We start from the raw sequence: 15,313 nt of genomic DNA on the forward strand, positions 1-15,313 counted from the left end.
CTTCCTGCTGTGGGTAAGCCAGTCAGCTGGCCTGAGCCTGGCCCTGCCCTCCACCCAGGTTCTACCCCCCTCCTGCTGGATCTGTGCTGCCTTAAAAGCAAGGGCTGGCCATGGGTGGGGAACATGGGAAAGCCAGGGACTATGTCCCCATATTCATGCTAATTGCTAAACAGGGCCAAACTAAGGCAATTCCCAGCCTGCCCCTGTGCCATAGCCATGCCCCTATTGGGGGTTTTAGCTGCAGGGACCACCCACAAGAAAACTGTCTACTGGGCTGGCTAGGGGCCTGCTCTTTGGGCCACAGAGGCTTCATCCAGCTCCCTAGACCATCACTCCCTATCTTTAGGCAGACACATATCTCCAGGAGGAGGTAGGACAGTCTCTCCACCTGTCTGAGCAGGACTTTCTCTCACCCTGCCTGTGAAGGGGTGTTAGAGAGGCTCTACCCTCAGATGTCTCTGCTGAGGGTTGTGCACAGCTCATTCCTCCCCCCACCCCCAAGAAGTGGGGGGGGTTCAGTCCCTTCCCCATTAAAATGAATGACAGCTGTTCATGCTTCTCCTAGCCCTTGTTTCAGGCCATCTCATGCAAACATCAGTGCGTTGGTCACACCTGGAGCGCCATTTATTTGCCTGAAAGCTGAGATTCCAGGAGCCCGGCCCCTTAGTCCAGCCTTGATGCTAAATTCGGTACTGCTGGAAATGACTCTGCAGGCTAATCTTCCCCAGAGCCTGCAGTGACTCATTGCTAGCCAGAGCTCACCACGGCTCAGCCTGTTGCCAGAGTGGAGGGAGCAGGCTTCCCCACTAGAGACACTCATAGCACATGTGTGTCTGCCCTCCTGTTTGGAATCAGCTGCTGGTCCTCCTGCTCTCTCCACCTGCTCGCTTTTTGGTGAGAGGCCTCAACTGTGTGTCTAGGGGGGAGGAAGCCTAGGGTTGAATTCCCTTTCTCCCACAAGCAGAGGGCCAAGTAAGAATCCACAAGAGGAACCATTAACATTCAAAGGAGCGTCTCTTTCTTGGAGAGCACCAAGGGCTGGTAGTAGGTTAAGTGGGTGGGAGGGCTATAATGGACAGCGAATGAGCAGGGGCTCTGAGATATTTGGGAAGGAGGAGGTGCCAGGTCAAAGCCAATCAGTGCTGCTCGGTAAGAGAACAGGAGACGTTGCAGGTAAGTGCAGAAGGCAGAGCTGGAGATGGATTTAATATTCCTTGGGAGACTATAAGCATCAGCAGAAAGCTGCATTAAGTCCTGGCTGCAGCTGTTCTTGGAGTTTAGTTGCCAGAGGTTCCCCCCACCTTCCTTTCCCAAGTCCCCCACCTGGCAGTCCCCTGGAGGCCATGGGCATGCCTTCTGCTTGGGCCCTACCCTGGTTCCCTGTCAAGAAGAAGGCCTGCTCCCCAGCCTGCCTCTCCCCGCTATGGGCCAGGTGCTCTCGGTAGTTCCGGGTGAGCAGGGTGTAGAGGAATGGGTTGATGCAGCTGTTGCCGTAGGTCAGGCAGGTCACTCCAAAGTTAAGGTATGCCTGGGCGGTAGGGCTGATCCCCAGGCCCTCACTCCAGTACAGCTTAGCGAGCTGCCAGGCCCAGAAGGGTACAAAGCAGGCCCAGTAGGCTGCAATTATGCTGAAAATCCTGGAGAACAGCTTCTGCTTCAAGGCCCGGCCTGTCACCCGCGGCTGCATGGCCGCCACTGAGGTCCAGTAGGCTCGGGCAAGGCAGCAGTACAGGAAGCCTAGGATCAGGCCAGGAGCCAGAATGCTGGTGATGAAGAGCACCGTGAGGTAAACGCGGAAGGCCTCGGGCGTCCAGGTGGGGAAGCAGATCCGTTTGTTGTGGCTGCTGCTGTCCCGCAGTTGGATCATGACCATCATGGGCACAGTCAGCAGCAGCGAGAGGAGCCAGAGGGCCAGGCTGGTGAGTTTGCGGCAGCTGTTCCCGGTCTGCCTGGCCCTTAGTGGCCTAGTCACTGCCCAGTACCTCTCCAGGCTCATGGCCATCAGCAGGAAGATGCTGGCATGCATGGTGAGGAGGTCCAGGCTGAGCAAAAGTCTGCAGCCCATATCCCCAAAGAACCAATCCTGGGCAAAGTACGTGCATACCACGAAGGGGATGGTGGAGAGGTAGAGTAGGTCAGCCAGGGCTAGGTTGACCACATAGACACACAGGGAGCCAGCTGAGTGGCCAGACACGCCTCTGGATGTCACCACTAGTGTGTAGACATTCCCTGTCATCCCAAAAAGGCACATGACTGTCAGGATGGTGCCCAAGAGCCCAGTAACTGGGCTATCCTCTTCTAAGTTAGGACCATCATCTGAGAAATTACCACACTGTGCTTCCTCTCCCGCCTCTGCCATCACTGGCCCAGGGTCACAACACACGTTCTGGTAACGAGAGAAACTACAACATGCGCTGCCAGAGATACATTTCCCCTTGGTGTGTGGGACTCCGGTAGACGCAATGTAGGGACAGCTGGGGAAGGAAGGAGTGAGAAGAGATCTTGGCTGACCTGACACCAAAACATTCAGGGAGAGTCTATTTCTCACACCAAACAATACAGCTCATTAGTTTGTCCCAATCCTTTACAAGCCCGGCTCAGCAGGATACCTTACCAGTTGTCACACCACCATGGAGCTGAGAAGAGGTGTATGCCTTCAGATCCAGGGTAGCTAAATACCCGTCCATGTCCAGTGAGGTGCCATTGCTCTCTTCACCTTCACCTTCATCTCCCCTCCCCAGTGTTCACTGGCACTTGGAGACGAACAGAAATTCCTCCTCAGTGGGCAAGTAATTTGTCTTTCTTCTGGATCTCTCCTTCCTCTCAGCTTGGAGAAAACCACAGGAAAATTGTGATTTCCCCCCGCCCCGCCCCCACCCCAAAACTATCCCATCATCCCCTCTGGGCAGAGGAACTTGTATAACTCACAGCTTAACACCCAAGTGTCAACACTCTCAGAGTTTGTACTGGGCTCTTAGCCACTCGGTGAGGAGTTGCATTAGATTTCTCCCCCTCCTCCACCCACTATCAGATCTTTCTCCTTTTCTTTCTTCCTCCTGTCACTTTTCTTTCTTTCTTTTCACTCTTTTGGTCCTGCCTCTAATTTTCCCCTCTGCAGCTGCTACTTCTTCTTTCACTCCTTTGAATGAGGCTTTAGACCTTAGGATGACACTCCCACTCCCTTGGCTGGCTGAGAGCATCAGGGAAAGTCACTGCATCCCAGAGTCAGACTAGAAATGCCAGGGTCAGTGTTGGAAATGTGTTCATAGGGAACAAGTTGTCAGGGCAGCCAACACACTGCTTTTCTGCCCCTAACCTGAAAGGGGATGGGAAAAGAGGCATATGTACTGCTTCCTTCTCCAAGGGGGACCTGGGTGGACTGGGCACACTGTGGAGTGGCATTTGGGGTTGAATCAATGCAGTAGGTGCTTTGCACTGTAAAGCCCCACATATGCCCCATCAATAGCCATACACTGGGGCAAGATTTCCCTCTGCTGCTGATGGGGCTGGCGTCCACCACTTGTCCCATTTTCAACAGCACTTTATGGGGTGTGAGCACCACTCATAGACCCCCAAAATGTGATACCCTGTCCACTACCCCTCAACCCAGTGTACCTACAATGGGGTGTCTCTGTTTGCATCACTGCCCCCTAGTGGAATATGAGGGATCTGCCTTTCTAGAGGGTAGCGTCCCTTTGCTAGCTGAGCTGCTCCTTTAGATATGGGATGAACTGGATTGTGCATGTCCGCACACTCTACTACATCTTACTGACTTTCCCACATCCATCCCCTTTGCCCAGACATGTGCCATGTTCGCTATCCAGTTGGGGACAGCCATGGTTTGAGGCTGGGGTTACATAAGCAAAGCGTGGGTTTGCATAGTATAAGCCTACATGTAACCCAGAGTTATCAAATGTACCATTGTGTGTATATTGGGGAGGCTTCTTGGGAGCCTCCTGATCCACTGGATTCCATCCTCAGTATTGTTGCTTATCTGTGCTGGAGCCAAATCCCCCTGACTGTATCTAGTTATTGGCAGTATCGCAGGGATTAGAGTGTACAACAACAGGTGGGGGAAGCAGTCTGTACAGGGTCTCTAATGCCCTCAACCCTGTAGTATCTGAGTGCCGTCCCAGGATTCACTAAGCGTTATGACCAATATGTGTCACGTGGTGCATTCTCTTGCTCTCATCCTCTCCCCAGGGGGAGAATTAAGTGTGCAGTGGAGTGTTTTGTTTTCGTAAGGTTTTGCTTCAGGGGGGTTGTTCTTTTTAATGTACACACTGCTGTTTTTACTGGCGAAGGCAGGACAAAGAAACGCACCTTGCACTTACACAGGAAGGGGTGGGGTTTGTGTTGGTCCTTAGTTCCTGAGGGAGTTCATGCCACAATCTCAGACAAGCCCCTGAGAGAGCTCTGGCTCCTGCAGAGATGAGCTTTACCCTCATGGAAGAAAGTGCCATCATGCCAGGGGAGCGAGGCTGTCAACCCCTGTCTTCGTCCCTGAAGGTGAGGTGATCTCCGTCAGAAGATGGAAAGTCCCTCAGATCATGGTGTTTCCAGGCCAAAAGGAAGAAAGGGATTCCCCCGACAGGGGCAGAGAAGGAAAGTGAAGCCTGGCTACATTAATTCTTTGTAGGGTGTCACTTGACTCTGATGGAAATAGTCATCGCCCTCTCTGCTCACTGCAGAAAAATACAGACTCTGCCCCCTTTATGCTGCTATCATGTTATCTTCTTTCCTCCAAGAAGGAGTCCTTTGGGTTAACTTTTAACAGAACAGGAGTTCACTTAACCAAAGATAAACTACAATGAGATTTTTTTATTAATTTCTTTCTGTGTATTACATTACTGAATGCACCATTAAGTCCAGTTAGCCCCTGTTAATAGACACTATGTACATACACATGCTGCTTGTGTACTAAACCAGGGAGACATCAGATATCCGTAGGGGTTGAACCTGCAACTTCCAGATCCAAAACACGGGCCTTTACTGCTTGAGCTAGTGAAGAACTCCTTTAGCTATGTGTAAGTAGTAGGCTGTTATACTTGTTGGGGCCAGGCACTAATAGGAGAACATGAACCCACATGCCAATCCAGTGGATTACACTTCTATGGAGGCAGTGTGGCCTAGTGGATAGAGCATTGAACTAGAAATCAGGAGACCTGGGTTGTTTTCAGCTCTCTCATGGTCTGCTCGGGGTCCTTGAGCAAGTTACTTCACCTCCCAGTGCCTCAGTTTCTCCATCCGTAAACTGGAGATAATGATACTTGTTCCTTTGTAAAGTGCTTTGAGGTCTATTGCTAAAAAGTGCTAGATAAGAGCTAGGTATTATTATCATGGAATGCACACAACTGTTAAAACGTACAGCTCAGAATGAAAACAGTCTCAGCTTTTGCCATACCATCGATAGTCATATAGTGTCTTCCCCATACTCGTATCAATGATCCCCTAATTTATACATGCACAATACTTTAATCTTTGCAGCAGAATTCTGGAGGAAGGTTGCCTGTGAATATGTAACTTGACAAGGCTATAGCTGTTGACTGCCAGAGCTGCACTCCACCTTGCAAACCACCCATGTTGACTGCGTGCTTGGCTGTTTCCACTTTTATGGTGGCTTCCCCTTTTCCAGTAAGGTACAATAACGGAAGTTTAAAAGACAACACCCCCCCGCCTCCTTCACCACCTGTGGTACGCAAACCTTCAAAGCCTGATTGGATGACAGACCCTTCCAGTCTCCAGTTCGATCACAACACTGCTTAGGAGTGGTCTCAGTGACTAGTTGCTTTGAGTGTTCAGTCTTGGAATGTCTTCCATTTAAAGGGGTACAGCCTAATTTGCCCCCCAGCAACAAAGGGAGGTTGGTTGATCTGTTTAAGAAAAAGTGCTCCAAACCATGATGTACTGGGAGAGTCTAGATTCTCTGGTACACAGCTCCTCTTCTCTCCCATAGCACCCTCTCTCAGGGCTAAGGCAGATAGAGCTGTAGTCAGGTTCTCCGGGGGGTTCTTAGGAGCTGAGCTTGAAGTAGGCTTCAACTGTAGGGAAGGCAAACAGAGGGTTTATCAGAGCAGGGAGCTAGGCCAGCCTCAGTTCTGTCTGTTATGAGGCTGGTGGGCGGGCGCAGGAGGAGAGAAGTGAACACCATCCTGACACTTACTTGCATACTCCTGGGGGGTCATGGGCTGTTCAATGACCTGACTAAAGGCCGCGATCCAGTCCTGCTGGTCACTCTCAGTCTCGCAGGTGAAGAGATATTCCCGGTCGGGGGTGACGATGGTGAGGCCGTACTGCCAGGAGAAGCTGCCCTGAGCCCCTGCTGGCAGCCCTTGCTTGACACTGTATCCATGCTCCCTATTGCCCACGAACACTTCGCCTTTAGCAAATGCATCCTGAACAGCAAGAGGGAAAGACAGATCTGTCATGGGGAGGGATTTGCAGGCATCCAAACAGTCATGGTCCCAGCAGCGCCTGAGCTAGGGGAGTTTGCGAGACGGGGCAGAGCAGATGAGTGCAGAAGGTCTAAGGGGAGGGGGAGTGACAACAAACGGGATAAAGGGAACTGGAGGTTCAGAACACCAGGGGAGTTATATTCAGAGGAAGCAACTAAGAAGGGATGGGATCTGGGATGGGGGCACTGAGCAATGATCTCTGGAATAAGAGACCAAAGAATGTGGAGGGAGGAACTGGAGGCTCTGGAAGGGCATTAAGGGGGGATTACGCAGAGGATGGTTGGATAAGAAGGGTCTCCTGTCCCTCTTTCTGCTATCTTGAGATAGCGTCACTTCCACCATGTCGCTATTATAACCCTGTTCCCATTGCTTGCAGGACTGATGCAAGCACGGGGGCTTGGACTGGGTGGGTGGGGAGAGATGTGTGTGGAATGGGGAGGCCAAGCATCTGTTGATGGACATTTGGGGAGTTGTGTCTCACCTCCACCTCACTAGGGAAAGGAACCCTTTGGCTGTTCCTTGCCCCAGAGCACAGCACGATAGAGCTGGATGCAATCCAAGTTCTGACTTACCAATGGATCCTTGAAGTACATGAGTCTGCGGTGATCCAGTGTGAACCAGCGCTTCTTAAAGGCCTCTCTCTGCTGTGGAGATGAAGAGGGGACATTTGTAGGAGGAGAGTGCCCTCTGCGGGGGAAAGAGGGGAATTGCTACTGCATTTCATTTAAATCTGGGCTGCATCTAGACACACAAACTGGGCTCAAAATCCCTGCCCTGGAGGGAGCCCACTTCTGCTGAGGTGAGAAGGGGATTCAGTACCCATGTTCTTTCAATCCTGAGTGTCTCCACCAACATACAGACTTCTCACTCAAAGTGCCCCTGCGCTCAGGTGACAGGGAAGTTCAGTCTCCAAGGTCCACATGCACACATGTACACACACTTAATAAACCCACTCTTGTGGGATGAGTGAGGAATTCAGCCTCCATGTTCATCTAATTTTGCATCTCCTCATTGCCACCCTCACTGCTCCCCGATGAGACCCCAGCTGTGCCCTAGCTGAGGCACAGAGCAGCATTGCCGTGGATCTTGGAGAAGTCTGGGGATATGAAGACAAACATGAGGATGCTGAAATGAACCCAGGCAGGTCAGGAACCCTAGTTTCTCTGTGGCAACTCCCCCTCTGTTAGATTTCTTGTGCCATCCCATCTTACCCTGGGGCCAGTCTTCTCCATGTATCCCTCCTTCAGGAATTTCTGCATTAGTCGGCTTTTGATCTGCATAAAAGGAGAATGGTATATCCCAGCACATCTTTCACTTTAGCTGGTTCTTCTTGTTCACTCCCTCCCTCTCAGCCTGCCCTCAGCGCTCCAACTCCTCTCTTCTCTATCCTTCTCTAAATTCCATCTGCTAATGTCACCTTCCCTGCTTTGTCAGGGGAGAGGGCTATCTCCGTGGGATATGTCAGAGAGCAGCTCTTCTCTGCCCATCTCAGGCCCCTCTAACCGCACCACTGTTAGGATGCCAGAGCCTGCACCCCCACCCAGAACCCTTACCTCCCCCCTGCACTCCAATCCTCTACCCTAGCCCTGAGTCCCCTCCTGCACCCCAAACCCCTCATCCTTGGCCCCATATAGAGCCCGCATCCCCAGCCAGAGCCCTCACCACCCTCACACATCCCAACCCCCTGCCCCAGCTCCGAGCCCCCTCCCACACTCTGAACTCCTTGGCCCCACTGCCACCACACATCACTTCCATATTGGTGCAAATAGCAAAATTAATTCCGCACATGGATGTAAAAAATTTGAGGGAACATTAGCCAAGCCACAGTAGTGACTCCTTCCCCAGAGGACTCAGAGAACAGAGAAGTTCCTCTATCTGAGTGGCTTTAGATACCAGCAGGAGGGCTGGTTATTACTCTCAGGTGATTTCTTACCTCATTGTCACTGGCCACGGGAAATGCCACCTTCAGGTACTGAACCTGCACTGCGCGTATGGCATTGAACCAGTCCACTATCTCCTGCGGAGGGAAGCAGGACAGAGAACTTCAGAGTGACCAGTGCCGAACCACCCAACCCACCCCTCCAGCCAACTCCCTGGGAATATGTATGAACTCCTCCTGTGGCCCACACTCTTACAGCATTCCTCGGTTTCCTCCCAAAAGCCTATATACCAGTCTCTACAGTGGCTCCTAAATTATACCCTTGAGCAGTGGTTCTCAAACTTTTGTACTGGTGACTGCTTTCACACAGCAAGCCTCTGAGTGTGACTCCCCTTATAAATTAAAAACACTTTTTTATATATTTAACACCATTATAAATGCTGGAGGCAAAGCGGGGTTTGGGGTGGAGGCTGAAGCTTGCGACCCCCCATGTAATAACCTCGTGACCTTCTGAGGAGTCCCGACCCCCAATTTGAGAACCCCTGCCCAAGAACAATTCATCCCCAAGCCAGTCCTCCAGCCCCTTTCCCTCCAGTGACACACACACACATGCAGCATTCCCACAACATTTAATACAGTGATTCTGCCAGCATTTTCCTACACCATTCACTCCAGCACTTGCTACTGCTAAAGGCTGGGATTGCTGTCTGGGGCTAGGACAGCCCCCTGTACCTTTCCATCCTTGTGGTAAAGGAAGATATTGCGGGTCTTGTTGTCCTTGAGGTAGCTGATCTGCAGGCCATTGGGGTTCCCGATCTTCACTGGCTGGAATGTGGCATTGATGGTGTCAATTTTAATATTTATTTTGGGCTCTTTTGCCTGAGAAAGGAAATGGAATTGGTGAGATCTGGCCCTAAAGATGCAGATGGGATAGAAACCATTGGCTAGAGACTGAGGGGCACTGACAAGGCAAGTAGAGAGGAGTCCTCAGGGCAGAGAGAGTGGAAAGGCTTCCTAGCACCAGCAGAGGGAGTGTGTCTCCATGGCACGAGGTAGGGGCTCTCTCCCCAGGTTGGGCTGTGCTGGCAGCACCAAGGGAGAATCCCTCTGGGAATGTAGAGAATGGAAATTATCTCCCTTTTACCAGTAAGGGGCACTGTGTCCCAGCGTGGGGGACTCTGAAGGTGCAAGGGGAGTCCTCTGGACTGTGTAAGGAGAATATAAATGACTCCCTGGCACCAGCAAGGGGCACTCTCCCCAGGTTGGGGTGCACTGAGAGGCAGGAGCTGCCCCCCAAGCAGACCATACTCACGTCCGGTTTGGAGAAGTACTTGAGACACCCATCTCTCTCAGACAAGAGAAACTTGCGGAGTAAGAACTGCCCGTTATCCCGGCCCCGTTTCCATAGGATCCCTTCCTTCAGTCCTAGGAACAGAGAGGCCAGTCTGAGACCAGTCCTATTGGCCACAGTGGGCACTAGAGAGCTACAATCAGCCAGTATTTGCAGACTGCGTGTGTGGTGGAGTGCCATGCAGAGTATCTCCAGTGGAAAGCTCTGTCTGAGGGATGGGGCCCTGTGCCGGGCTCTCTTGTGCCTGGCTACAGAGGGGAGAGGGAGAGAAAGTGTGAGGGGAAGGATGGGGGACAAGGACTTTAACCTCTCCATGGGTAGTGCTCCTCGGTTTGTCTCCCAGCTCCCTGGCAGACACCTCGCAATGGAGCACATGTTCACCAGCATTCCCCTCACTCCTCCTCGCCTACTGGGAGCCTGCCTAGCTGCGAGTGATGAGGTGTGTGAGAGAGCTCGCTCTCCGCATGTATGCCTCAGCCTCCCAGCCCAACGCACGTAGGCACTTGGCACTGACCCAGAGCTCTGCCTGCTTCGTTCTGCATGCCCTTGGGGGCAGGACTTTGCTTTGCTGCACGGACAGGAGAACTTCAAATATGACCACTGTGGTCATTGGGAGTGGGGTGGAGGAAGACACTGGGGCCCTGGCCAGACCAGCACTGTGAACTCCATCACGTTGGTGCCCCATCAGTGCCATCTGGGACACTAGTGCTGTGAGCTTCCTTGTGGCAGTGCCCAGCCAAGATGTCAGCACCATGAGCTTCCTCAAAATAATGCCCTGTAAGTACAACCCAGAATGTGAGCTCCTTCACAGTAGCACTGACCGGGCCAGCGGAGATGTCAGTACTGCAAGCTTTCTCATGACAGTGCCCTGTCAACACACAGCCAGGGCTTGGGAAGTATAAATGTGAGGGATAAATCCATGCCGTGCTCTTACCGTTGGAATACGGCAGATGTCTCCCTTGCTCAGTGAATTCCTTGCGCTCGTACTTGGCCCGTATCCACTGCTCCCTCAGGACTCTGTGGGGTGACAAAATGTGGGGCTTAGTGACAGACTGAAGGATCCCAGAAGTGACCACTCTCTCTTAAATAACCACTCTTACTGGCAGTCGGCGTGAGTCGGCTGGTAATAGTAAATGGGGATGTGAGCCTCGTACGTGGCTTTAGCCACCACATTCCCATGCTGCTCCAGGAACTGCAAAATAAGACAAGAGAGTCAGCGCCTTCCCTTTGATGCAAATTGCACTGTGGGCCTTTCCCACCCCCCACATGCAGGGTGTAGCTATCTAAGCAGATCCCCCTCCCCATCCACTGAAATGTCCCTGGATGAGTGACTACACAAGGGTTGGTGTCTATCAAGTCTCAAAGGCCTTGTCTGAGTTAGAGACTTACATCGATTGTACTGAACCCAATGTAATTATCCCCAAAGTGGTTAACGTGGGAGCAGTGCACACGCACTTGGCGTGTGTACATTTGTTTAGTGCTCTTGAGGTTCCATCCCATGTATTGTGGCAGCAGCAAAGCCTTTTGGGAACATATCCCAGAGTTCCCAGCTCCTTTCCAAAGAGTGGTGCTATACGGATGATTTTGTATGGCTGTCTGGAAGACCTGGTGAATGCCCAGGGGAACAGTGGGCGGAGAAGTCAAGCTCCCATAGATCCCAATTAATCCAGCACTATTTGGAAGCTTTTCCCAGAGCCTTCCAAGGTGGAGGTGGAAGGGGTGCCATGCTTAGACTATTGAGTCCTGCATAAGACCTAGGGCCTGGTCTCCATGGTGTTTACTGGTGGGGAATCAGCTGTATGCAGCCAAGGGGACCCTGGGTCTTGGCAAGGTATGTTTCAAGCAGACTTCCACCCTAGTCATAAAAAAACATGACGTAGGAATAATGCAGAGCCAGTGGTGAGCTGGAGCCAGTTCGCAACGATTCGCTAGAACCGGTTGTTAAATTTAGAAGCCCTTTTAGAACAGGTTGTTCCACGAGGGACAACCAGTTCTAAAAGGGCTTCTAAATTTAACCAGCCAAAAGTGGCATCTTAGGCGCCGACTTAGGCGCCGGCTCCAGCCCTGGAGCACCCAAGGGGAAAATTTGGTGGGTGCAGAGCACCCACCGGCAGCTCTCTGCCCCATCCCTGGCCCCAGCTCACCTCCGCTCCACCTCCGCCTCCTCCCCTGAATGTGCCGCCCTGCCCTGCTTCTCCTCTCCTGCAGGCTTCCCTCAAATCAGCTGTTCGCACGAGAAGCCAGGGCAGGCTGAGAAGCAGGCGGCGGCTTCCCGCTCAGGCCCAGGGAGGCGGAGGTGAGCTGCGGCGGGGGGGCACGAGGAGGGCCGCCCGCGCCGCAGCAGGTAACCCGGGTGGGAGGGCCGCACAGGGAAACTGCTCCCCGTCCCAGCTCACCTTTGCCACCCTTGGCCTGAGCGGGAAGCCGCCGCCTGCTTCTCAGCCTGCCCTGGCTTCTTGCCAAACAGCTGATTCGCGGGAAGCCAGGGCAGGGGGAGGGGGCGGAGAAGCAGAGCGGGGCAGCGCGTTCGGCGGAGGAGGCAGAGCAGAGGTGAGCTGGGGTCGGGTGCGGGGTGGGGAGCTGCTGGTGGGTGCTCAGCACCCACCAAATTTTCCCCATGGGTGCTCCAGCCCCGGAGCACCCAGGGAGTCGGCACCTAAGGCGCCACTTTTGATGTGATCAGTGGGGGAACAGCTGCTCCCTCCCAGCTATGCTCCCCCGCCCCTAGGAGCCAGAGGGACCTGCTGGATGCTTCAGTAAGTATCTCCGGGACTCCCCACCTCGCCCCCCAGCAGGTGCCTCTGGCTTTTAAGGGTGGGCACCCACTATGGTGGGCCACGAGACCTTCCTGCCCGGTTCTGGGGGCAGTTAGAGGACAGGGGAGGGGGTTGGATGGGACAGGGGTCCTGGGGGTGGGCATCAAGGAATGTGGGAGGGTTGGATGGGGCAGGAGTCCCAGGGGGCGGGGGTGGGCAACGACCCCCTCATGGCGTGAGGAGGGAACCCGTTGTTAAGATTTTGGCAGCTCATCACTGTGCAGTGCCATTGCTTTCACTCTGCCCACCAAAGGGTAAGTGCATCGTCCATCAAGTTGCTGGAGGGATGGGTTGGGGCAAATCATCTCCACTTGGGTATTAAAACCCTACTACTAGCAAAGAGGCTAGTTATGAAATCAAAATGAATGTCCAACAGCATGACTCAAAAGGCCTGATCACATAGTTTCACTTTCACAGGACCCAAGAAATTGAGTGTTATGAACAAAGAACCCCGACTTGAGTTGCACTGCAGCAGGGATGCAGATAGGAAGACTCTCACCTGCACCTGGGCCTCGTCCCAGTGGTCCATCCTCAAGGATTTAACTTTGCTAATGTTAGGGATATTGCGGTGGATCCCTGAGCAGCTCACGCAGATAAAGACACCCAAAGTATAAGATGCCCAGTCAGGATCTGAGGGTAAATAAAAAGGGGATCAGTAGCAGGTATTCAAGGGAGATATGCCATGACTGAGAAATGTGCTATCGAGGCTCCTAGGGAAATAGATGCAGAGGGCTGTATAACCTCAATGTCGTGTGAGCTGAGTTAGTCACCTGCTGGGGAATAGATACCCCCTAATAAAATACATCACTATCATTCCATCCTTCCTGCTGCTCCAAGCTGTAGGATATTGATCTTATATCTATATTGTGCCTTTTATTTTGAAGGATCCCAAAAAACTTTACAGACTCTCTCTTTTTCTCTCGCTCTCTCTGAGAATCATTCACCCAATACAGAAATGCAGCCACCTCTGGGGTGGAACATGGCAGCTATTTAACAATGCATAGCAATACACATCACTGTTCAACACAGGAAATGAAGAACAACACTGAATCCAGTTGAAACAAGTAGGAATTTAGGAAAGTAAAATGTGATTAATTACCAAAATTGAATTTGGGGCTTAGACCCCCATTTTGCTGAAAGTGCCATGGGAACTTTTAACATTCCTCCAGGATTAGAACCTTGGATTTCTATTCCTTTCAAAAGATGGCACTTCCAGTAGAAAAATATCTCCATGGCAGGACATTGGTTCAGTGCTGGCCCCGAGGAGAGGATGGCTTTCTGAATCACTCACCACTTTTTGCAGCATCTGCAATTTCTTCAGAAACTTCTCTGTCAAATTCTGACTGGGCCTGACCCCAAGTAATTACTCAGCTCTGACATGACAGCAGCCCAAGGTGATGTGGTTGCACATCTTTCTGCAGTTCAAGCAGTGGGATGACCCTGTTCTTCCTCCACTGCGCACAGTAGGATCTCTTCGACCCAGGTACCGTCTCCACACACAAGAAAACAAATCCCTACACCTAGTGTCCAGCTAGGCCAATGACTCTCCCACCATACCTTCCCCATCCATGGAGGAGAAACTCCTCCAGACAGCCCATATCAAACCACCACAACCTGACACGCTGCTCCCCCCGCCCCCAGGCTAGACAGTTTCTGACTCCTACTCCTCAGCTTCCTCCCCAAAGCTGGCTACTCTGTCTGCCCCTCCCGTGGAACTCTCTCCCCAACATCAAGCCCCACTTTGGACCCATCTCTGCTAACTGTCCCCTTCTCTCCGCTGCAGCCTCTTCCCCCACCCACGTTACTGAGACCCCAGCGACTCACCTGGCTTCCCGCAGTCTGCGCACAAGGCATTCTCAGCTCTCCTCCACACCTCCTTTAGGGCTTTCATATTCTTGTCACCCTTTTCAGCCATTGTCTCCAATAGCTGCCCTTGGGCAGGGCACGGCAGGGCCAGGAAGGCAGCTACCTGTGATCTCTACCTGTGATCAAGCCCACTGGCTCGCCCAAGGGAGAAGGGGCTTGGGGCAAGGGATCAGTAGGGTTAATAAAATTGGAGAGCAAACCCTATTGGATTGACAGAGCACAGCAGAGGGAAAGAGACAGAGGTGTGTGTAAGCTGAGGAAGAGGAGAAGGCCGATAGTGTGGGCGTGAAGGGAAGTGCAGCAATTAACCACAGAACTGGTTTTTCCGCATTTCTGCTGGTAAAAGGACAAGCCCCAGGAAAAGAACCCAAGCAGCAGGCAAGTTGCTAAAGGCAACACAGCCATGGCTCAGAGGCGACACCCAGTGTCAGGAGTAGGACTAATGGCCACCAGGCTACCTCATAATTAATAATGTGCCAGGGTTCATCAGAAGATCTCAAAGCAAACTTTATAAGCATTCCTGAAGCCTTGCAAGCTCCCTGTAAAGTACAGATGAGGAAATTAAGTGGCTTGCCTGAGGTCACACAACAAGTCAGTGGCAATGGTGGGAGTCCTAATGCCCACTCCCTTGCTGTTGCCACTAGACCACACTGTCTACATAGTGATTGGATATTTCAGGGGGTCCTGCAGCTTGTGTCTTGAGGCACACTGACATGGCTGAAAACAACCACAGCACCCACCCTGTAACTAACAGAACAGCCTGTGTCCTGCTCCCACCAACATGGACTAAACTGCCGCTCCTTTAAAGGAAGTCTGGAGATTTGTCATATGGAAGAGAAGCAGTAAGAACGTGTGACTTGATCTGCAGCTGTGAGTGAGGGGGAGACAGCTAGTTCATGTGACCCGATCTCTGTGGGGACAGAAGAGAGGGATGCGGGACTTGACT

At 52.3% G+C, this 15,313-nt stretch overlaps 2 protein-coding genes across 2 annotated transcripts; both read right to left on the reverse strand.

The window, feature by feature from the left end:
- Nucleotides 1-1,178: 1,178 nt before the first annotated feature.
- LOC125628560 (urotensin-2 receptor-like) lies at nucleotides 1,179-2,549 on the reverse strand. Its single transcript, XM_048833608.2, has one exon. The coding sequence runs from the start codon at nucleotides 2,357-2,359 to the stop codon at nucleotides 1,232-1,234; it is 1,128 nt and encodes a 375-aa protein (XP_048689565.2). The 5' UTR covers nucleotides 2,360-2,549; the 3' UTR covers nucleotides 1,179-1,231.
- Nucleotides 2,550-4,801: 2,252 nt separating this feature from the next.
- LOC125628556 (arf-GAP with dual PH domain-containing protein 1) lies at nucleotides 4,802-14,773 on the reverse strand. Its single transcript, XM_048833593.2, has 11 exons — nucleotides 14,326-14,773; nucleotides 13,001-13,131; nucleotides 10,786-10,877; nucleotides 10,620-10,702; nucleotides 9,647-9,759; nucleotides 9,067-9,213; nucleotides 8,389-8,472; nucleotides 7,667-7,729; nucleotides 7,028-7,099; nucleotides 6,164-6,395; nucleotides 4,802-6,041 (listed from the first exon to the last, which is right to left on the reverse strand). The coding sequence occupies exons 1-11, from the start codon at nucleotides 14,414-14,416 to the stop codon at nucleotides 6,013-6,015; spliced, it is 1,137 nt and encodes a 378-aa protein (XP_048689550.1). The 5' UTR covers nucleotides 14,417-14,773; the 3' UTR covers nucleotides 4,802-6,012.
- Between the last annotated feature and the right edge of the window lie 540 nt (nucleotides 14,774-15,313).

This window comes from Caretta caretta, chromosome 1 (genome assembly GCF_965140235.1).
Source record: "Caretta caretta isolate rCarCar2 chromosome 1, rCarCar1.hap1, whole genome shotgun sequence".
Taxonomy (NCBI): Eukaryota; Metazoa; Chordata; order Testudines; family Cheloniidae; genus Caretta; species Caretta caretta.